The sequence below is a fragment of the Oryctolagus cuniculus genome, chromosome 1, assembly GCF_964237555.1.
Source record: "Oryctolagus cuniculus chromosome 1, mOryCun1.1, whole genome shotgun sequence".
NCBI classification, from domain to species: Eukaryota; Metazoa; Chordata; class Mammalia; order Lagomorpha; family Leporidae; genus Oryctolagus; species Oryctolagus cuniculus.
Genome location: NC_091432.1, coordinates 98669774 through 98694216, shown reverse-complemented (window position 1 = coordinate 98694216; position 24443 = coordinate 98669774). Strand labels below are relative to the sequence as shown.

General features: G+C 39.4%; 1 protein-coding gene across 2 annotated transcripts in view; it reads left to right on the top strand.

Annotated features, from left to right (window-relative positions):
• GUCY1A2 (guanylate cyclase 1 soluble subunit alpha 2) overlaps nt 1–24443 on the top strand; it is a 354340-nt gene that overhangs the window by 14803 nt on the left and 315094 nt on the right. For both annotated transcript variants that reach the window (XM_051820049.2, XM_070077689.1), the window contains exon 2: nt 24346–24407. In XM_051820049.2, coding sequence (XP_051676009.1) covers nt 24346–24407 — 62 coding nt within the window. The remainder of the gene's footprint in view (nt 1–24345; nt 24408–24443) is intronic.

Genomic DNA, 24443 nt, shown 5'->3' with positions numbered 1-24443 from the left:
AATATAGAGATGTTTATTTGAAGTATACTACACAAAAATTATAAGAACTAAATAAGAGAATTGATACAAATGTGCTTTAGAAAAAATAAAATCAACAGCAATGACAAAAAAAGTAGACAGAGAATATACAAATGTAAATATTTATTATGCCCTATTGTTGTCTTTATTCTTCCCTCATGTATTTACTGCATGTCCACTATAAATGCTTGATTTTACTGAGTTCATAGTCAGAACACAAGATACGTGGAGCAAAAATAGGTCTAGTCATCTGCCAAATTTATAAGCAATATTGTATTTTCCTTAAATTCTCCTGTAATCTGCTACATCAGTCAACATGCATTATCCACATGCAGGAAAGAATGAATTGTTTCTTGATGAACTAGCTATTTTTTTTAAAAAAATCAACATTACTTCATTAGATATCTGTTCTGGCCTTTTCTATGCTAAGAATTTGATATGTCTCAGTTATATCAGAAAAATACTTTTGATTGTCTCCCTATTTTTCTTGTGATTCTGTTGCAAGCATTTCAGGAATGAAATTTCAGAACAATTTTGTGTTTCTTCCAGCCACTTTCTTGAATAAAGGCTTCCCCTAGGGAGGCAAGAATTTTTCAAAGAAAAGTTCACATTATCCCAACAGTAAATTTAAAAATTTGTTACAGCACTAGAAAAACTCCTGTTATCTTAAATCAGGAGGTTTTTGTAGACCTCAACAGTGGAAAAAAAGTATCTCATTTAAATGCCTGTCAACTAAATTTACTCAGTGTGTGGTCATTCTGATTCTGTCAGCCTTCCTCCAATTTAACTTTTCCCTTATGTGTAAGTGATACCTTATTTTTTTGAATGTTGTCTTGCCAAATATTTGTTTTTAATTTATTTTTCTTGAAAGGAAAGGATACAAAGATTCTTAGAACCTGTGTATTGTAGTGTTTATACTTATAAACCCTAGTTTAACATCATATTTCAGAAATGTAGTTTATCTACTCTCTATAACTATGTATCTCTCTATTTACTATTGATTATATACCACAGAAGAGAAATGAGTCTCGTCATTGGATTCTGAATTTAAAATTACCATTTCATAGCAACTGGGAGTAGACATAATTACTTTCATTGTGTCTTTTTAAACATTTGCCACAAGTAATGAAATGTCTTTTACTTCCTTAACAAAAGAATCTGCCTCCAAAGGCATTTGATAATGATGAGATGATTGTATTGTAAAGGAAGAGACCGAGGGAAAGAGTAAATCTTAGCTACAGACTATTGTAATTCTATTTGAAGCTTCAGACAGATATGAGGGAATTTCTAGTGTGGATGCTGCAGAAGAGAGATTTATTGTTTCCACCAAATACAAAGATCAATAAACACTTTGTGGACCTGACAGTGTTTGCAAGCTATAAAGTCTCTTTTTTCCTTATGTGTTAACTTATTGCCATTATAAACACATTTCAAAGAAAAGCAATCTTTCCTTTTGTTCTGAATTACATTCTTTATCCAAAAGTGTGCTTGCAAAGTACAGAGGCAACTTTCCTGCTGAAGGAGAATGGGTGGGCTTCCTTTTACTCTGCAGCTTGCAGTGGCTGACTGTGGGAATGGTGCTTGGGAGGCCAGTGCCCGCTGCGTCTCTAAGCATGCAGGCACTTGGCTTGTTCAGCTGCATTCTGGAACGGGGTGGAGGGAGACAGAGGAAATCGAATATTAAACTGCTGTAAGTGTAATTTCTCACCATCAGTCTAGCTTAACTCGTCTACTTAGAAAAGTCCAGATAACTTAGCTCTCAATTCTAGTTAAAATAGCATCCAATTATTTTGATTATAGAGATGGAATATACTACTCTAATGTCTACCAAAGGTGATAATGATTACTATAATGATAGAAATTAACAATTTGATTCAACATGCAATTATATACCATGTTATCCCCAGAGATATAATAGTTTTTCAATGAATACATACTGGTCAGTCACTTTGAAATGCAAACACGGGTCATTTGACATTGTATAATTATAAAATAACCATCTACAAATATGGATCTAAGAATAAGTCCTAACCAACAATTTTTGGCTACTGGGTAAAGTATTCAGCTACTTTACATGATGTAGAAATTATTATTTTGCCCTTTCAGAATACATACATACATTACATTTGGTAGCTTAACCACTAAGACACATACCTACCTCTTAAATACCTTATCATGCTAAATTATGAAATGAAAGGCACCTCCCTTGGTTTTAAGAACTTGGAGTGCAAAGTAAGTATTTTAGGGAAAGATTGGGAGTTATCTGAGAAGGAGGTGGTGTTCCTGTTAGGACAACTGTATAGTAGAGGTGCTTTCGGGAATTTCTCAGGCAGCCATCTCTCTATGATTGTAGGAAATTATTTAGTGGTCTTGGTCTGTAAGAACAACATGGACACATTGGGAGCTAAAACCAATAATATATGTAGCAGTTTTGATGCTGTGGCCTAATACCTTCAAATTTTCTGTTATTTTTAGAAAGATTTATTTATTTATTTGAAAGACAGAGAGAGAGAGAGAGAGAAACAGGAGAGAGAGGTCTTACATCTGTTGGTTCACACTCCTGATGGCTGCAATGGCCAGGGCTGTGCCAGGCTGAAGCCAGGAGCCGGGAGCTTCTTCCAGGTCTCCCACATGGGTGGGAGAAGCCCAAGCACTTGGGCCATCTTCCTATGCTGTTACCAGCATGCTGGATCTGAAGTGGAACAGCTAGGACACAAACCAGTGCCCATATGGGATGCCAGCACTGCAGGCAGCAGCTTTAGCCGCTCTGCCACAGTGCAGGCCCCTATTTTCTATTATTTCCAAGACTGATTATTACTGCTTTAGGGCTCATTTTAAACATGCCTCATAGGACCAAATGGGACAAATATTGTTTTTATTTTTTATAATGCTTAGAGATTCTAGAGACTTTGCACTCATAGGAATAATTTGTGCATTAATATGTGTTGTGCCAAGTATGTATGCCCCTGCACTTGGGTTTACTTGGAAATTCTGGTTAAGAGCCTGTATACATTGAAGAAAATTAAAATAGTTTTAGAAACTGACAAATAGCTTATGATAGCCAGTCAGTACCTTGTCCCTAAGCATAATATCATAAAAATTCCCTGTTGTTTGGTGTGAACGTATATACCTACCTATTTATATGACTTGTGTGAGTCGTTGAATGATTTTTAAAAAAAGATTTATTTATTTGAAAGGGGAAACAATGGTCAAGACTGGGACAGGCTAAAGCCAGGAGCCAGGAACTCCATCTGAGTCTCCCACATGGGTGGCACGGGCCCTAGTACCTGGGCCATCATCCACTGCCTTCCCAGGTGCATTAGCAGGAAGCTGATCAGAAGCAGAGGAACTGGGACTCCAACTGACACTTTAGTATCAGATGCTGACATCTTCAATGGACTACTTAACTGCAGTGCCACAGTGTTGGCTCTGATGTTCAAATGATATTCATAAAGCTAAATGGCAGAGCAAAATGTTTAAAACTGACATAGTATTCTCAGTAAAATTTGCAAAAAAAAAAAATACTGTGCCAAAAACATTTCCCCTCTTCTGTAGGCATCTGTTTGCATTATCCCTTTCTTACATACTTTCACCCTCTTCTTTTCCTTGTTCTGATTTCCCTTTAGGTAATGAGACAGACAAATGTCTAGAAATGGTATAGTTAAGTGTTTGTGTCTAATGTGAATATATTTTGATGTCTTTTACTGGAGGTCTTCTAAAATGTCCTTCACACTATGATGGTAATTCTGTGATAAATGGCTTATTTCGATTAGTTTTAGTGTAAACAGATTTGAAAAGGATTTTGAAAATTCAAGACTTTCACCAATTGTATTATTTTAAACACACGAAACACAGGGCATTGATGAGATCACTGTTTTCTACTTTTTAATTTTTCCCACTCAGATTTGTGAGGGAATGAAGTGCTGACCTATACTTTTTACAGAGAAAAGCCACTAGCCACAAGTAACATCTGTTTAACATTGACCAAGCACATTTTTTTTTTTTTTGGACAGGCAGAGTTAGTGAGAGAGAGAGACAGAAAGGTCTTCCTTATGTTGGTTCACCCCCCCAAATGGCTGCTATGGCCGGTGTGCTGCGCTGATCCAAAGCCAGGAGCCAGGTGCCTCCTCCTGGTCTCCCGTGCGGGTGCAGGGCCCAAGCACTTGGGCCTTTCTCCATTGCCTTCCCGGGCCACAGCAGACTGGAAGAGGAGCAACCGGGACAGAATCCGGTGCCCCAACCAGGACTAGAACCCGGTGTGCTGGCTCCGCAGGCAGAGGATTAGCCTAGTGAGCCACGGCGCCAGCCGACCAAACATTTTTCTAATGTGCATCATCTTCTGATTCACCCAGGAGATGTATGAGGTTGGCATCCAAGGACTGTCATTAGGCCCAATTGAGGGATGTGGAGACTAAGGCTCAGGAAGGAGTAGTAACTGGCCCAAGAAGCTGGTCAGCATCTCTATTTTAACACGTCTTCTATTTCACAAAGATCCAAGGATCCTTCACCATGCCATATCACACAACATGGCATGGCTAGTTCCATATTGTGGAACTATATATGTCTCCATATTCAGTATACAATATTGTTCACTGTAGACTTCCGTAGATCTCCTGTTTTGTGACTTGGCTAATGTCAGGCTGGTAACAGTTTTCTATTGGCTTTCGTGAACCTTAATCCCTCTACCAGTTGTTCAGTTCCAGACTGTGGATGAGGCGTGTGTTAGAAACGCTAACGAGCTCTTTCTTCCTGAGGCCGCTGCCTTGATGCTGACCTAGTTTGCCCATCCACCATCGTGTTTGCATGCTCCAGGCTCCCGTGGGTGAGGCAGCTATGAGTAGAGTGACAAAAGCATCTCCCCTGCCAACAGCTTAGCTGATGCTGCAGAGTCTGGGAACAGCAATGGCATCACTTGACGTTTGATTTCTGAATATGAAGGAAGTCCTGATTATCATAGAAATAGTTACATTGTCTATGATTTTGCATCCCCATACGTCCATCTATTTTTGGTGTAAGCACTTGGTTAGAAATAATGAGGAAGCAATATACCAGTTATATAATGCAGTGAAACCTGGGTTTAAAAATTTGTTCTCATACTTTAGAGTTTAAAGTAATTTTTCATGCAGTATTTTTTCTCCCCATAAAAAGTATAATTCTATATTTCCAAGTTAGAAATCTAGTGCATTAATGGCAGTGATGAAGTGGCTGTCTGTATCTGCCAAACATCTGCCTTGTAAGCATGTTTCATACATGTGTGATCACCGGGTTATAGTTAACACTGGAGCCGATTGTGTTCAGACCATGTTGGATTTTTTTTTCCCAGTGAGTAGAAACAGTGGAGGTGGGCAGGGTGCAACCTGGGTAGTATTTTGATAATTTAGGCATGTTTTAGCATTTGGGATTTTTAAATTCCAAGGACTTGCTCTTGTCAGTGTCTTGAAATAATCAGACTCTCTGCCATGGCACTTTGTTGGCATCTGAATGACAATTTACTTATTTACAATGAGCAATGACTATTATTACTCAAAGTCTTCATGGTCAGCACATTTCTTGCTATTTAGGCCACACGAGGAGCCAAGTCATCATCAGAAGTTTGCTTTAATCCATTTAGAATCAAAGCAAAATGAATCTTATGTCAGTTCTTGAATTAAGTTTATGGAGCTTTCTGGATACTATTGGTGATACCTGATGTTCCAAGTCCATTCATCAGACTGCCTCATTCGTTACAATGGCTGAAGAATTTCACCTAGTTTAGGAATAATTTCCCAGTTTGTTAAAGGGCCCATATTGCCCCCCCCCTTTTGAGTGGTGTGTCATTTTTTTCCTTTTTTAAAAACTTATTTATATAAAGGAAATAGCTTTCATATATTTCATATATACCGTTTTAAGAACCTAATTGTATTTCTTATCCCCTTCCTCCCTTTCCTGATCCAAATAATATTTTTCCTTCTTTTCTTATTTTTCTTTTAATTTTTTGAGATGACATACTTTCAATTTACTTTATAATCACACACTTACTCCTCCACTAAAATAATTTTTAAAAGGTTTATTTATTTATTTGAAAGGCAGAGTTACAGAGAGGCAGAGGTAGAGAGAGAGGTCTTCTATCCACTGGCACACTCCCCAAATGGCCGCAACGGCTGGAGCTGCGTTGATCTGAAGCCAGGAGCCAGGAGCTTCCTCCAGGTCTCTCATGTGGGTGCAGGGGCCCAAGATCTTGGGCCATCTTTCACTGGTTTCTCAGGCCACAGCAGAGAGCTGGATTGGAAGTGGAGCAGCCAGGACTCGAACCAGTGGTCACATGGGATGCTGACACTGCAGGTGGTGGCCTCACTTGCTATACCACAGTGCCAGCTCCAAGAATTTAACAAGTAGTAAGTAGAAAGACCACTGTTCTTTAGGAGTACAGACAAGGAATATGAACAATTATTAAATCTAGGGATGTCACTTTCACTCATACATTACATTTTTGTACTGTCTATATTAGTCACCATAAATCAGAGAAACTATGTAACACTTGCCTTTTCGGGGCTGGCTTATTTCACTAAGCATAATGGTCTCCAGTTACAACAATTTTGTTGTGAAAGACAGGATTTCATTCTTTTTATGGCTGAATAGTGTTCCATGGTGTATATATATAACACATTTTCTTTATCCAGTAATCATTTGATGGACATATGGGTTGATTCCAAATCTTATCTATTGTGAATTAAGCTATTCTAAACATGGAGGTACAGATAACCCTTTCATATGCTGATTTTATTTTCTTTGAGAAAACTCCCAGGAGTGGAATTACTAGGTTATGCAGTAGATCTATTTTTAGATTTGTGAAGAATCTCCATACAGTCTTCTATAAGGTTATTATTATTATTTTTTTTGACAGACAGAGTGGACAGTGAGAGAGAGAGAGACAGAGAGAAAGGTCTTCCTTTTGCCATTGGTTCACCCTCCAATGGCCGCTGCGGCCAGCGCGCTGCGGCTGGCGCACCAAGCTGATCCGAAGGCAGGAGCCAGGTGCTTCTCCTGGTCTCCCATGGGGTGCAGGGCCCAAGCACTTGGGCCATCCTCCACTGCACTCCCTGGCCACAGCAGAGAGCTGGCCTGGAAGAGGGGCAACCGGGAGAGAATCCAGCGCCCCAACCGGGACTAGAACCCCGTGTGCCGGCGCCACAAGGCAGAGGATTAGCCTAGTGAGCCGCGGCGCCGGCATGTAAGGTTATACTAGTTTACATTCCCACCAATAGTGTGTTTAGGGAATCATTTTCTCCACATCTCTGCCAGCATTTATTTTATTTATTTATTTATTTATTTATTTTTATTTTCGGATGACAGCCATTGCAACTGGGGTGAGAAGTAACCTCATTATTTTATTTTATTTCTCTGATGGCTACTGATCCTGAGCAGGTTTTCATGTGTCTGTTGGTCCTTTATATTTCATCCTTTGAAAAATACCTGTTCACGTCCTTAGCTCATTTCTTTATTTTATTTTACTTTTAAAGATTTATTTTATTTATTTATATTTGAAAGGCAGAGTTACAGCCATTTTATGCTGTTTTTCCAGGTGCATTAGCAGGGGCTGGATTGGAAGTGTAACAGTCAAGACTCAAACCAGCACCCATGGGATGTCAGCATTGCGGGCATTTGCTTATCCTGTTAAGCCACAATGCCTACCCCTAGCCCATTTCTTAACTAGATTGTTTGTTTTGTTGTTGAATTTCTTGAGCTCCTTATATATTTGGGTATTAATACTTTATCAGTTGCATAGTTTGCAAACATTTTTTCCCATTCTGTCAGTTGCCTCTTCACTTTGTCGAGTGTTTCCTTTGTTGTGAATTTGTCTGACTTTCATTGCATGTGCTTCTGGGGTCTTACCCAAAAAGTGTTTGCTTAGGCCAATGTCTTGCAGTATTTTCCCAATTTTTGGGTCTTAGGTTTAGATCCTTGATCCATTGTGAGTTGATTTTTGTATAAGGTGTAAGGTAGGGGTCTTTTTCATACTACTGCTTGTGGAGATCCAGCATTCCCAACACCATTTGTTGAAGAGACTGCCTCTTTTCCAGGGATTGATTGTAATGTGTTTGTCAAAGATTGGTTGGTTATGGATGTGTGGAATAATTTCTGGGGTTTCTAATCTATTCAGTTGGTCCACATTTCTATTTTTATGCAAGTACCAGGCTGTTTTGATTATAACTGCCCTGTAATATGTCTTGAAATCTCATATTCTGATGCCTCCAGGTTTTTTTTTTTTTTAAGATTTATTTTATATATTTGAAAGACTGTTATAGAGAGAGGGAGAAACAGAGAGAGCTCTTCCATCTGCTGGTTCACTCCTCAAATGGCCGCAATGGCCAGAGCTGGGCCACTGAAGTCAGGAGCTAGAAGCTTCTTGCAGGTCTCCCATGTGAGTGCAGGGGCTCAAGGACTTGGGACTTCTTATACAGCTTTCCCAGGCCATAGCAGAGAGCTGGGTTGGAAGTGGAGCAGCCAGGACTTGAACCAGCGTCCATATGGATGCCGGCACTGCAGACTGGGGCTTTAACCCGTTGTGCCACAGCAGCGGCCCCCCAGCTTTGTTTTTATTGTTTAAGATTGCTTTAGCTATTTGGTTTTTCTTGTGTTTCCATATGAATTATAGGGTCTTTTTTGTCTATATCTGAGAAGAATGTCCTTGGTATTTTGATTTGGATCACATTGAATCCACAAATTGCTTTGGGTATTATGGACATTTTGATGATGTTGATTCTTCCAATCCATGAACAAGGAAGTTTTTCCATTTTCTTGGTGTTCTCTTCTGAATATTTCCTTAATGTTTTGTAATTTTCATTTTAGAGGTCTTTATCATCTTTGGTTAAATTTATTACAAGATATTTAAATTTTGTTTGTAACTGTTGTGAATGGGACTGATCTTACAAGTTCTTTCTCAGCCATGGCATTATTTGTGTATACAAAAGCTATGGATTTTTTTTTTTTTTTGGTTGATTTTATATCTTGCAACCTTGTCAAATACTTTTATGAGGTACCATAGTCTTTTAGTATAGTCTTTTGGTTCTCCTCTGTATAGGATCATATAATTTGGAAACAGGAATAATTTGACTTTCTGCCTTCCCTTTGGTATCCTTTTGATTTCTTTATGTTGTTTAATGGCTCTGACTGAAACTTCCGGAAATTTATTATATAGTAACAGTGAGGATGGGCATCCTTGTCTGGCTCCAGATCTTAGTGGGAATGCTTCCAGCTTTTCCCCCATTCCATATGATGCTAGCTGTAGGTTTGTCATATAGTGCCTTGAATTTTTTTAGGTATGTTCCTTCTATACCCAATTTGCTTAAGGTTTTTTTTTTTATCATGAGAAGATGCTGTATTTTATTAAATGCTTTCTCTGCATCTTTTGAGATAATCATATGATTTTTTGTTCTTCAATTTGTTAACATGATGTATCATATTTATTTGTTTGCCTACAGTCACCTATCCCTACATCCCAAGGATAAATCTCTTTTGGTCCAGGTGGATGATCTGTTTGATGTGTTGTTGGAGTCAATTAGATAATATTTTGTTGAGAAATTTTTTGAATCTATCTACATCAGGGATATTGAGCTGCAGTTCTCTTTCATTGCTGTATCTTTTTCTGGTTTTGGAGTTAAGGTGATGCTGGCCTCATAGAAGGATTTTGGGAAAATTCCTTCCCTTTAAATTCTTTTGAATAGCTTGGGAAGAATTTGGATTTCTTCTTTAAAAGTTTGGTAGAATTCAGTGTAAAGCCATCCAGTCCTGGGCTTGTCTTTATTGGTAGGGTCTATTATTGATTCATTCTCCATCTTGCTTGTTGGTCTAGTTAGGCTTTTTGTTTTTCTGTGCCTCAATTTTGGTAAATTGTATGTATCCAGAAATATGTCCTGCATTTGTATACAAATATTCTTGATTTTCCAATGTTGGCATAAACCTGTGTGTAGTAATTCCTGATGATTGTTTTTATTTCTGTGGTTTCTGTGGTAACATCTCCTTTTTCATCCCTGATTTTATTAATTTGGGTCTTCTCCCTTCCCCCTTTTTTTTGGTTAGTTGGGCCAATGGTTTATCAATTTTGTTTATTTTTTTTTCAGAAATAATCTCTTCATTTCACTGATCTCTTGTATGATTTTCTTTTTTAATTTAAATTTTGTTTCTTCTCTAATTTTTATTATTTATTTCCTCCTCTTAATTTGAGATTTGGCTTTTTCTTGTTTTCCTAAGACTTTGAGATGTATTGTTAGACCATTTATTTGATGCCTTTCCAGTTTCTTGATGTAGGCACTGATTGCTATAAAATTTCCTCTTAACACTGCTTTTGCTGAATCCCATAAATTTTTGATATGTTGTTTTGTCATTTTCATTCATTTATGGGAATTTTTTGGTTTCCCTTTTGATTTTTTTTCTATAACTAACTCTTCATTAGGAACGTGATGCTCAGTCTGCATGTGTTTGCATATTTTCTCGATTTTCTTAGGTTGTCAATTTCCAGCTTCATTCCATTGTTGTCAGAAATGATTCAGGCATGGAATTATTTCGATTTTTTTTTTAATTTGTTGAGTGTTGTTTTATTGCCTGGTATATTGTCTATTCTAACAAACATTCAATGAACTGATGAAAAGAATGTTTGTTCTGCAGATGTGGGATGAAATGTTCTGTAGATATCAATTAGATCCATTTGGTTTGTAGTGTAGACTAGCTGTGATGTTTCTTTGTTGATTTTTTGTTTATTTGATCTGTCCATTGATGGAAGTGAGGTGTTGAATTCCCATATTATTATTGTATTGGATTATATGCTTCACTGTAGATCCCTTAACATTTGTTTTAAATATCCAGGTACACTAGCATTGGGTGCATATACATTTACTATAGTTATATCTTCCTGTCGAATTGATCCCTTAATCATCACATAATGCCCTTCTTTGTCTTTTTAAAGTTTTTGTCCTAAGTTCTATTTTGTCTGATATTAGGTTGGTTAATCCTGCTCATTTTTTATTTCCATTTGTATGGAATATCATTTTCCATCTTTTCACTTTTAGTCTCTGTGTATTTTTGTTGGTGATGTGTGTTTCTGTAGGCAGCATATAGATGGGTCTTTCTTTTTAATCCATTCAGCCAGTCTATATATTTTTTTAAAAAAGATTTATTTATTTATTTGAAAGGCAGAGTTAGAGAGAGAGAAGAGACATAAAGAGAGGGAGATCTTCCATTTGCTGGGTCACTCCTCAAATGGCTTCAACCACTGGGCTTGGCCAGGTCATAGCCAGGATACAGAAGCTTCCTCTGGGCCTTTCACATGAGTGCAGGGGCCAAAGGATTTGGGACATATTCCACTGCTTTCCTAGGAGCATTAGCAGGGAGCTGGATTGGAAGTGGATCATCTGGGACTTGAACTGGTGCCCCTATGGAATACCAATGCTGCAGATGACGGCTTAACTTTCTGTGCCACAGCACTGACCCCAGTCTGTATCTTTTAATTGTAGAATATTGCCCTATACATTCAAAGTTATTATTGAAAAGTAATGACTTGGCCCTGAAATTTTTCCATAAATATCCCTGTTGTTTGTTTTGGATCTCTTTGTAAAGATTTTTACCTAAATTTACGTTCTTTCTTGATGTTGCTTGTCTTTCTCTGTTTCTGCATGTTATACATACCTAAATATCATTTGTAAGGCTGGCTGGTTGGTGACAAATTCTTTGAATTTCTGTTTCTTTTGGAAGGTGTTGCACCTTCACTTATAAATGATGTATTTGCTGGGTACAGTATTCTGGGTTGACAGGTTTTTTTTTCTTTTTAGGATTTGGACTATCTATCTCCATTCTTTCCTAGCCTGTAGGGTTTCTGATGAGAAATCTGCTGTCAGTCTAATTGGAGGTCATTTAAAGTTAATCTGGCATTTCTCTCTTGCACATCTTAGGATCTTTTCTATATTTTTTATTTTTGAAGTTTTGATATAATATATTAAGGCAAATTTCTTTTCTGACCATGTGTATTAGGGTTTCCATGCACTTCCTGTACTTGGATGTCCATATCTTTCTCCAAATTAGGGAAATTTTCTGCTATTATTTCACTGAATATGTCTTCTAAGCCATTATGTTTTTCCATACCTCAGGAACTTTTAAGACATGCATATTTGGTCATTTTCTGGTATCGCATATTGCATAGTATCGAATCTAGAACACTGTTTTCAGTTTTGCTAATTTTTCTCCTTCTTCCTTTTTTTTTTTTGTCTGACTGAATAATTCTAGAGATTTGTCTTCTAGCTTGGATAGTCTTTTTTTCTGCATCACCAAGTTTGTTGTTAAGGCTTTCCACTGTATTTCTTATTTGACATATTGAGTTCTTAATTTTTATTATTTTGATTTGATTTTTCTTTTATATCTCTAGGCAGAATTTCTTGAACATGCCAAGTATGGATTTGTTAAACTTGTGTATTTGCTTCTCTGTGTTTCTGAGTAATCTTATGATCGCTCTTTTGAACTCCTTTTCAGATGTCTCATCAATCTCTTCTTCTCCACAGCCTAATATTGAAGTATTGCTTTATTCTTTTTGAGGTGTCAAACTGTCTTCCTCGTTCATGGTTCTCTGTATTTCTATTTTTACACATCTGTTCTATCTCTGCTGAAGGCTTTGTTCTTTGAAATATGCAGAGTAGAATGCCTTCTCCTCTTGGAGATATCCACTGATGTGTGTTGAGTGGGGCCAGGAAACTTTGACCTGAGCTTGAGGGTGGGATAAGAGTCCAGAGTGACATACAAGTTAGGTGTAGTAGATCTTCTCTAGAGTCAGCAAGGCAAAGGGTATGGTTAGTCTGGCCAGTGTGTTCACAGCCCCAGCCCCTCTCTGCCAAGGTGAGCCAACTGCCAGAGTAAGCACACTATACCTGCATACCCCACACACTCAGATAAACAAATCATATGAAGGATCTATGTGCTCTGTAGTGTGAGCATGGAGCCCTCTGCAAGGACCCTCCCCAGCACTCAGGGAGCTCTGAGCTTCTGGGGTTGAACCCAGTGATTACCCAGAGGCCCAGACACAGCCCACATAGTTTCCTGAACTTTTGTGTGGTCCACACAAAGTGCAGAGGATCCACTCCCTTCTCCGTGAGCCTCTTCACCCACAGAGAGAGCTGCCCCGTTCCCAGAACCAGCTGCTTGCCTGACAGAGGTTGGCTGAGTGAAGAGTGGGGAGCAACGTTCCTTACCTCCATGGAACCCAGTGGGCACCCGCCACTCTACCCACCAACTCCCCAGGCTGGACTCAGAGTCAATGGGGACTGCACAGTTCTCCCTCAGAGATCACCAGAGAGGAGAGGGTTGTTGCAGATTACTCTCATCTGGGTCTCAGAGCCCATGTACCCTTAGACAGATTAGATAAAGTATCCCCAATCTCTTCTTGGCCCACTCTAATTTCACCTATTTTCCTCTTGCCTTCCTTGTGTGGGTCACCTCAGAGAACTTGCTTTCATTGTTCAGTGGCCTACTTTACCTGGAGCTACACCCTAGAAAGTGATTGGGGTAATTCTTTGTTAGTCATTTACATATTATTATGTAAGTTGTGCATTTATAGTTGACAACATACCTCCTTGTTTCATGTGTTAATTTTAGGATTTAACTGTCAGGCAGAAATATTACTTCCCTTATCCCCAGACTCCTGTTGAGACACACATCATTGCAGGCTCCAAACAACAGAAAATTTGTTGAAAATGCTCAACTAGAGGCTGCAAAGCTGTTTTAAAAAATAGAAATTATTTCCTTATACCGTATCCAGTAGGGTATCAGTGAGTTGCAAAGGCGCTAATTAGCTTTGCAGCATTTGCTAATTGGCATCTTTGGGTTGGGAGGCATGTCTGGCACCAGTCCTAGATGTTAGACATGGTCAGTTTAGTCCAATTTAACAATTTTTTGACTACTTCTTCATCAGGATATTTATGAAAGTAGAATATAATAATCATATAATATTTGTATATCTTTTTGTTTTATTTCATTTTGACTTTGTACTAACCCTGAAAAATAATTACACAGAAATTTTATTTTATACAAAAGGAAACTGGAGGATCAGAAAAATAAAATGCTGTACCCCAAATCACACAGTCTGTTCAGGAGTTAATCTCTTTCAACTGTAATCTTTTCTGCATTGGTAAAGATAGAACAATGTATTTTCAGTTTAGCTGAGAAGGTCAAAACTTCGTTTTTAGAGGCATTCAGACCTAGATTATAGTCTGGCTCAGGCACTTATTACATAAATGACTTTGGGCAAGTTATTTTAACTTCTCTGGATTTTAGTTTTTCACATTCATAATATTGGGGTAATATTTTTTCTGTGTTACATGATTATTTTGAGGATGCTTGTAACACATTGAGCCCAGTGTTTGGCATTCAGTTCTCAGCACTTTGTTAGCTGCCATTGCAGTGTTTCAGCTGGGAAGTCTACCCTTTTTTCCCTTTGTAGCCCAACTCAGCCCTGTGCCTTCTGTGGGGTTCTGTTTGACCTAGGGATTCAAGACTGGAGCCATGTTCCCCTGGAGGCTTTTGGTATAGCATGATCTATTTTCCTGAGAAATTATTTAGAAGCAATGCTATCTTATTTGCTCGTCAGTATTTCGTTGAGAGTGAGCCACATTGATCAAGATAGTGACCAGTGAGGATTTGTCTCCTAAAACCATCGTGTTAAGAAGTTCATGATCATAGCAGAACTTATTTAACAATAATATTTAGAAATATGTGAAAAAAGTTTGTTAACATCAGTTTTATATCCATTAAAGACAAAGAAAAAGGACATAAGGAATTTCAGTTGAACCCAAGGAAGCCTTTCCTAATGATCACTGCGGTTAAGCTACCAGTATCATTTGTGACAGAAAGATCCTCTGAACTCCAAGTGCTTGTGGGGTTGGTGCCTTTTCTGGCTTTGTAGCTGAGGCAAAACGTTTTAACCTTTCTGGTTCTCAGTTTTTTCATCTGCAAAATGTGTGTAATAAATCTGAGATTCGTGACATTGCTGTGAATATCTAATGGGATGAAAGAAAAAAAAGTGTTTTGTAAGCTGTGAAGTATTATAAAACTTAAGGTAGTGTTATTCTCTGGAGTGCTTTGAAAACATCAAAATTCTTGAATGACTTACATGTGCTCTTCCTTAAAGGTAGAAGAAAGACCAAATAAATCACCTTTTAGATCTGTTTCACTTCAAAGAGTTACTGTATGTTTTCAGCTTAAATTAATATTGATGGCTTTAGGTCTTGTATCAAATGGAGGCTCAGTGACTTTTACAAAGGGCATTAATGGGAAGTAACAAAGAGGGAAATATTTGGAAAGCAAACTTTCTTAATTATCATACTAATTTTATATTAAGTATATCCTCTTATAATCAGTAATTACAGTGATGGTAACAGTGGTGTTTTGTTTATTAGAACACACTTCTATTAAGGCAAAGGTTGTGGGTTTGAATCCCTTTCTAAAGGGCCAGTCTTTATCCTAGGCTCTCATGAGGTAGCTCAAATATTCCCAAGGAGGGTAATGCAGAAATTGGATGAAATCCTGGTGGTGTCCTCCTTGTATTGGGGGAAAGAGCTCTAATTATGATATGTGTATCTCTAGCTTTCCCTTTTTTTCTTTGGCACACTTTTAGCACTTTGTAGTTAATCCTCTGACTTATCAGTTTTGTTGAGCAAATTAGTGATGTTGATTTGTGAAATGGTATTTTATTTTTCCTGAAAAATTGCCATCCATCTAAAAGGTGACGTTATGACTACTCAGACAAGCTTTAATTGCAAATATGTTCTGTCTCTGTATTTCCAAGTGCTTAACTTTGCAGTGTTGTATTAGAAAATTACATTGAGAAGCATGTGTTGTGGTTTTGTGGATTAAGCTGCTGCTTGTCATGCCCACATCCCATATCAGAGTGCTGGTTTGAGTTCTGGTTACTCTGCTTCTGATCCAGCTTTCTGATAATGTGCCTGGTAAGGCAGCGGATGGTAGCCAAAGTACTTGGGTTCCTGCAACCCCTATGGGAGACCTGGATGGAGTTCTGGGTTCCTGGCTTCTGCTTGGCCCAGTCCTGGCTGTTGTAGGCATTTAAGGAGGGGACCAGCAGATAGGAGATCTCTCTCTCTCTCTCTCTCTCTTTCTTTCTCTTTGTTGCTATCCCTACCTCTCTCTCTCACACTCTCTGTATCCTTCTTTTCAATAAATAAAATACACTTCCTAAAAACAAAGCACACACACACACAACAAGAAGAAAATGACCCTGAGAACCATGAACTTACATGCATGTTTTTAAGATGGGAATTGGAGGCATTTTCCCCCAAAGTTTCTTACTCCCAGGTGAAGAGATTTTGGCTAAATTTATAAAAAGGTCAGTTGTACAGCTGGGTTTGTAATACAGCGGTCCTGACTCAGAGTTCTATATTTAATTTTCAATCTTTTTTTGTTTATATGTAGTAAGTTTAGTCAGGGGCTGGGAAAATGAATATAATGTCTGGATATTTAGTAAGATTGATGATTACTACACTTACACCACTTTCAGAAGCAAATTGGTGCTTGAAGTAACTTATTTTGACTACTTTATTAATAATACCAATCATATAATTTGATCTATTGGCACTGTAGACCTGGCTATAAAGATATTTTTATTAAATTATGGAATTTGGCATAAGGTGTTGTAATAAGCAAAATGCTCTTACGTTGTGGAAAATGTGAAATTTTCCATATTGTGATTTGCAGGATGGTGGAAAGAATTCCTTGCTCCCCCAGTTTCTCTTTCACTGACAAGCCTATTTTACCAAAATTCTACCCTTAGAGATCTGGGCTGTCTCACATGTGGTCAAAAGGCCCATTGATCCCATCATCTACCTTAGCCAGGACTGAGGGCTGAACATTGAGGGAGTGGAGATAGGATTTCTCCTGAGAACCACCTGAGATCAGGGCATCTTTCTGGGGCATTTGGAATTTTGATTATGGAAGGAAAGAAGATATGCAGTGAATGGCTTTTAGATACCTGTTTTGGGAGTTAAATTTTTTTGGTGGAAATTTGGCCCATCAGAAGGCAGTATAAAGATGATGTGTGCCTAGAGAGTAGGGAAGAGGTGAGTCAGAAACTGAGAAAACTAAGTAGATGTGCATTGAAGATAAAACTTACTTTACAGTTTTGCCTATGGCTCTCCTTGTTAATAAGGTTTGGTTTAAAGAAAGTTGTGTGTCCATTAATTTGAATTCATGTGTTTCTTTAATTTTATGTTAACATTAAAAAAAGGCCTTCTTACTGAAGATAGCCTCCTAGGCAAAGAGATATTCTTTTTGTAAAAGAGGATTTCTACCTAAAAGACATTAACATTGAGTAGATATTTAATCTCTCTATTTTTGCTTCTTTTTATTCAGTTAGATGGTTATAATAACACTAGTCTGACATCCTCACTGGATAGTGCAAAGATCAACATGGATAATATATATTAAAAATGAAAACTGTGAAGTGCTCAACCAAGTACACAACATTATTACCTGCAGTGTATATAGCTGAAGGTTTGTGCTTGGATTCTGAAGCCAGATTCCTTGGGTTTCAATCCTGGTTTTCTCCATTTTACCTGTGTGACATAGGACAACTTAAACATTCTATGTCTCAGTTCTTTCATCTACAATGAGAAAAGAATAACATCCACTTCATAATATAGCTGTGAAGATCAAAGAAGTTAGTATACTTCATTGGCTGAGGTCTGTGCCAGGAGAGAGGGAGAGAGGGGGAGATGGAGAGAGATAGAGTGGGAGAGGAAGAGGGAGAGGGAGACAGAAACAGAGAGCTTCCATCTTTTGGTTCAGTTCCCCAGACGCTCACAATGGCTGGGCAGCCAGACCATGAGCTATCACTGCTGCCTCCAGGATCTGCACTTTAAACAATATTGTTCTTTTTAAAAAATTAAATATTTTATTAGGTTTGTGCTTTAAAAAATTTTAAGGTGAATAAATTTGATGTATTTCATGTATACAGATTTGGGAGCAGAAATTCATGTAGTGACAGATAATGGGACTGTTTGAATTTAGCAGTTATGAGTGAACATCTCGTGGTGTACTTCTGATTTCAATAAACATTTCTCATTAATATTGACTTATTTAGATAAAGTTGGTTTTATTGATCATGTTTGTACCTTAAATGAAAGGCTTCAGCTCTGACTACACATTAGAACCAACTGAAAACAGCTGAACTGGAAAATCAAGGGGTGACCCCAAGGCAATGGTATTTAAAGATATTTACTCAGGTAATTTTAATGTGCAGACAGCTGAAAATCACTGGCTCAAAGCATTAGTTATTAAATAGGTAGTCTTAGTTTCTGACATTAATATGTAGTTTTCTCATACTTTAAAATGAGATGGACATTTCTTTAAAGGCATTGTTTTCATTAAATCTGTATCTTGGGGGTATGTGTTACTTAGCAGAAATGAGAAGGTTGAAAATTGTGTTTATTTAATATTATTTGAAAGCCAGAGAGAGAGAGAGAGTTGTTTCATCCTCTGGTTGACTCCCCAAATGCTTGCAACACCTGGGACTGTCAGGCTGAAGCTGGGAGCCCAGAACTCAGCCCAGAATTCAATCCAGGTCTCCGAGGTGGATGGCAGGGATTTAAGTACTTGAGCCATCTCTGTTGCCTCTCAGCTGCACCTTTTCAGGAAAGTAAAATTGGAAGTGGCGCTGGGACTTGAAACCAGGCATTCTAGTATGGGATGAGGGCATCGTAAGGAATATCAACCACTGTCCCAAACCCCTACCTCCAAAAGTTTGTTTTTAAATTACTTGTGGCTGGTTTTATTCATGTTGCAATGCTGTGTGTAACAAATTAGAATATAGAATCACAGCCCGTGAAAGGTGGGAGAGACCCTCAGGGCATCTGCTGGAAAGAGGACACCTTTTGAAGCCAGTCCTGGAATGTGGTAACATATTTACTTACTGGGTGTGTGATCTTGTGGTACTTAGTTAACCTCCCTGAGTCTCAGCCCCTTTGCGTAAAACTGAGATGCACATGTACTCTGTGCAATGACAACTGTGTTTCACACTACACACACACACACACACACACACCCTCCTCTTGACTCTGCCTCCTGCCTGATCCGTCTGCCATCTGGCTTGGATATACAGAGCAGGGACTGTGTGGGAGCCTCACCAGGACTATCTGAGCCTTCAGGGCCAGCTGCTGGGAACTGCTTCCTCCCACTGTTTTAGGAATAGTATCTGTGGTTCTGTTGAGACTGTTTCATGACCTGCTGTTTGGGTCCGGCGACCCTTCCATGAGCTTAACCTTTTGTGGGGATCAGTCGCTGCTGGCCTGGTAGAGTGAAGCTGTGAATGAGACTAGAGGTGAAGACAGTTTCTTGGTTCCACGTGGTGGAAGCTTTTTGTGTGCTGAGTCCCAGAAAACACTTGTGCAGGGCAGAGATGGAAGTTTCTCTTTCCAGCTGTCTTCCTGGCCATTGGTTCTTTGTGCTGAGTCAGGACAATAGGAGGCCGCTATATCTTAGCTTGGGGGAAGCAGAGAAAAATCACAGGCTTTTTTTTTTTTTTTTTTTTTTTTTTAATGATGTAACAGTAGATTCTGTTGCCTTCTCCATCCTTGTCTATTGGATCCTCCAGGATAGGACTGTGAGATTATTAAGCCACTTAGCTCTCCTGTTCACATTCTCTGTGTCCAAGGAAGGAGGTTCATGGACTGACTCTTATTCTCTGTAAAGTATAATAATCCCGGAGGTCTTTTTAAAAATATTTACTTATTTGAAAGGCAGAGTGACCGAAGAGAGGAAGAGAGAGAGAAAGAGAGAGAAGGGGAAGGTGATAGGGAGAAAGAGAATCTCCCGTCCACTGGTTCACTCCCCCCAGGTGCCTACAACAGCCAGGCGGGGTCAAGCCAGAAACCCAGTACTTGGGCCATCATCTGCTGCTTTAGCAGGAAACTGGATCAAAGCACAGGGTATCCTGGACTCTAAACTGGCATTTTTGGATGCACGAGTCCCAAGTTGTGGCTTAACCCACTGTACCACGGTGCCTGCTCCTGCTGGGGAACTTGATCTTGGCTGTGGTGCTTCAATGTCTTCACACTTAGAGGTCTTGGTTGAGCTCTATGCTCAATCTTAATTTTGAGAATTCTGCTTATGTCACTCCCTGGACTAATTAATGTTCCACTGGAAATACTTATAAATTAGGCTGTAATTCTCCTTTTTTTCCTTCTGTATATGGGAATTGGAACCAACTCTATTGACTTTCATTTTGGTGATGGGGATCCTGGTATCTTGTACTTGTGGAATGTGTTTCCTAAACTAAGCCTTGTGTTCCTCCACTAGATGATGAGACTCTTGAGGGTGGGGCCCATGATTTGCAGTTCAGTGTGGCCATAACTATCATTTATTATGTATTTATTAAGCACCATAGACTGCTTTTTTATTTCAATTAATTCCCATAAAATAAGGTACACATAGGGGCTTTTATTTCAGAATGCTTAATTAAAATGTTCAAGCTCATCAAGCTAGTGAGTCACAGCGCTTGCTTTTGAACTCAGTTTGACCTCAAATCCTCTTTTCTAAATCATCTTTCTAAATTTCTTAAAGGAAATGATAGATATGCACAAGAGGATAACATACTGGTCTGTGGAAAGTCAAGTGCTGCTTTTTAGTAACAGAATTTTGTTATGAAAGAAGCTGGAAAGTCTGTGTCTCCAAAGACTTTGCTTTTTCCACCAAGTGACATTTCTTTGCCTCAGTTGCATATGAGGGCACTTAGTGGAGACTTGTTGAAGAAACAGACCCAATCACCTTCAGGGCAGAAGTCACCCTTTTGAAGGCCTCAGTGCATGTGAGTGCCTTTGTCCTTTTTGTAAAAAGATTTTACTTATTTATCTGAGAGGTAGAGTTATAGACAGAAAGAGGGAGAGAGAGAGAGAGAGAGTCTTCCACCTGCTGGTTCACTCCCCAAATGGCTGCAATGGCTGGAGCTGGGCCGATCCAAAGCCAGGAGCCAGGAGCTTCTTCTGGGTCTCCTACATGGGTGCAGGGGCCTAAGTACTTGGGCCATCTTCTACAACTTTCCCAGGTCATAGAAGAGAGCTGGGTAGGAAGAGGAGCAGCCAGGACATGAATCGGCGCCCAAATGGGATGGAGACCTAGCTTACTATGCCACAGCATCGGCCCTTACTTTTTACTCAAGTCAAAGAGACCCCAAGATTATGTGAAGTTCTCACTTGCAAGAGTGTGAGCTGAGGCCATCACCGTGGCTCACTAGGCTAATCCTCTACCTGCGGTGCTGGCACCCCAGGTTCTAGTCCCGGTTGCTCCTCTTCTAGGCCAGCTCTCTGCTGTGGCCTGGGAGTGCAGTGGAGGATGGCCCAGGTGCTTGGGCTCTGCACCTGCATGGGAAACCAGGAGAAGCACCTGGCTCCTGGCTTTGGATCAGCACAGCATGCCGGCTGTAGTGGCCATTTGGGGGGTGAACCAATGGAAAAGGAAGACCTTTCTCTCTTTCTCTAACTCTGCCTGTCAAAAAAAAAAAAAAAAAAAAAAAAGAGAGAGAGAGAGAGAGAGCAAGAGTTGAGGCAATTGGCTAAATGCTGAAGATGGGAGAGAACATTTTGTCAGGTCAGGACTGGAGGGAAGTCTGCCTTGGTTTATAGGAGATACTCTGTATTCAACCCCTATGCTTGAGGTTTAGACGCTAGAATGCATGCACTTGTTGGCAAGCAACAGAGTATGCACAAATGCTTTACCAACTTGAAGCTTGTTGATTGTGTCCAGAGAACATTTCCTTTTAATGTATTTGGAAACTGCAGATTTAATTCCTACTGGGAGTGGAACTAATTGCTTCATATAAGAAAAAAGTAAGCTCTCTTAAAGCCTCAACTCCTTTCACAAATATGTCCTTTTTAATAACTGGGAAATTCGTGCTATAGGAAAAAAATGTCCTTTTGTGCAAATGAGGTCATTCTGGGCTTAACTGGCCCTGTGCACTGTTGTTCCTGCTTTCTGTTCCATGTTTTGTGACCAGAGGTTATTGGAAGGATAATCCCTCTGTGGCTATTCACTGCTTTGGGGGCATGTTGCCAAAGGGAAAGTTATTTTAGCTCAGAAACTGCCACACCAGTGCAGGAGGCTCAGCTCCCAAGGGTACGGAGCCACTGACTGATAATGATGTGGTGTAGGCTGGCCATCGGTTGGGCTGTAAGGCAAGTTTTTAATGTGTGCCAGGCCTGCTGTGCCTGCTCCCTTCTCTTTTGATTTCACAACTACTCCACTGCTGCTTAGTTCAGGAGTTGTTTCTCTTTTCCTAGGTGCATCCCATGTACTCTGCTTTGGTTCTATCCTGATGAGTAGAAACTCCTGTGCCAGTTTGAGGGCACGTTCATCTTTTTAACCTGGCATAAATGAAAAACAGCTGGTGAAAGGCGGTTCCCTCTTGTTTCTCTGAACAAGGCAGTCTCCCTTAAATTCACTGGTGTGTTGGCTTGGCTAATGTGAAGGATATGTCTGAGGCATGAGATTTGCACCATGGCAGTGTTCTCCCACATAGGAATGTAGAATGGATCTCAGCTGGTGCCCCTGATGTCAATTAAACTCACTTTTCTCTAACTAGAAAATAACCATTTCCTGTCAAGGAGGATGTTAGAGGTTTGAAGAGGGGTGGTAAGTAGGGAAATTGTTGCATCTATCCTAAATAAAGGTGAACATGGAGTAGTTCCAGGTGAAATTTGAAATCGACTTCTGGTATTTCCTTTAAATTATTATTGTTTTAAGATTTATTTACTTATTTGAGAAGTAGAATTACAAAGAGAGAGAGAGAGAGAGAGAGAGAGAGAGGTCTTGGAGTTGCTGGTTTACTATCTAAATGGCTGCGATGACTGGAGCTGGGCTGATTTGAAGCCAGGAGCCAGGAGGTTCTTCTAGGTCTCCCATGTAGGTGCAGGGGCCCAAGGAGTTGGGCCATCTTCTACTGGTTTTCCAGGCCACAGCAGAGAGCTGGAAGAGGAACACTTGGAACTTGAACTGGCTCCCATATGGATGCCGGCACCACAGGCATAGGCTTAGCCTGCTATGCCACAGCGCCAGCCCTTCCTTTAAATTATTTTTAAGACAGCCACATGGAAGGATCAGTGATTAGATTAGTGGTATTTACTCACTGCTTTTTAGATACCTGCACTGTGCTACACTGTTGCTGCAGATGACCTGTTTAGAGACACTAGGTTTGTGCAGGTAATTAGCAGCACATGATATTACTGTCACCATGCTGCCTCGTATTTTGAAGTGTGTATGTTGCCATCGTTGTATTCCCCTAAAATTCATCCTTAGCCACAGTGAATCAGTCATTTAATAACCTTTTGATTGCTTTTCCTGCTTGATTGACTCAAGTGTTTATTTGAAACCTTCACTCTCTTGGCACTGAGAATTTGATTCTTGTTATAACTTCTTAATAAAATCTGTGTTCTAGGATCTTTATGTTCCATTCATGGCCCTCTTAGTATGAAACTCCAAGATTGGGCTCTGAAGCTTCAAGAAGCCTAACAATTTCTTGGTCTGGGATTAAGAAATTCAATCTTGAGATGTCATGCAGAGGAAAGGATTATAAAATTCAGTCATGAGCTGCTTAGAAATTATCAGCAGAGCCTGTTATTTTGTTTGTTTTTCTCTTTCTCTTCAAACGCTGTAGCTCCTTTTGGAAGCTTCTAGAAAGAAGCCTGGCTTGCAATCTCTTGGAATATTGAAGTCAGGTTCACTGTTACTCGAAGTGGTGGTTGGGGCCCTGGACTACCTGCTTCCCATCTGCTTCAGTCTTTCTATTAGCCCTTTTGGGTACAGAAGTGAAGGAAGATTACCTATGCCTAAAGACATCTCTTACTATAAATGTATTTGAACTCAGTTTATCACTGCTTGCTAGACCATCCTTGAATGATTTGCTAAACTGTAATAGAAAGTATGAAGATGTGCCCTTTTGTTTCGCTTGGTCATTCCCTCCTGCAGAATACATGCACCTGGAAGGGGAACCAGTGATCTGTTTCTGCAGTATCCACTCGCTCACCACTTCTTCCCAGGGACTGGATTTATTGTGCATATCCAATGAGTATTTTGTTGCACTTAAGAACTCTTAAAAAATATTGGAACAAATATGGCAAAGAAATCCTACCCTACTTGCAACTGGGAGATTCTGGGCAACTGCTGAGTAACTCGTGTTAGTTCCTGTGGGGGAAAGCACGTGGAACGAGGCAAAAGGGTTAATAATGGTGAGAAGCTGTGTATTTGCCTAGATGCTCAGAATGAGAATGGCACTGAATTTGCTAATATATTATTGTTATTGTTATTCTGTAGCCTCAAATAATCCAGCAAACTCTGAAGAGGACCTTGAAGTATTATGAACATCAAGTGATTGGGTAAGTAAATTTTTTTTTCATGATTAGGGAGAAATT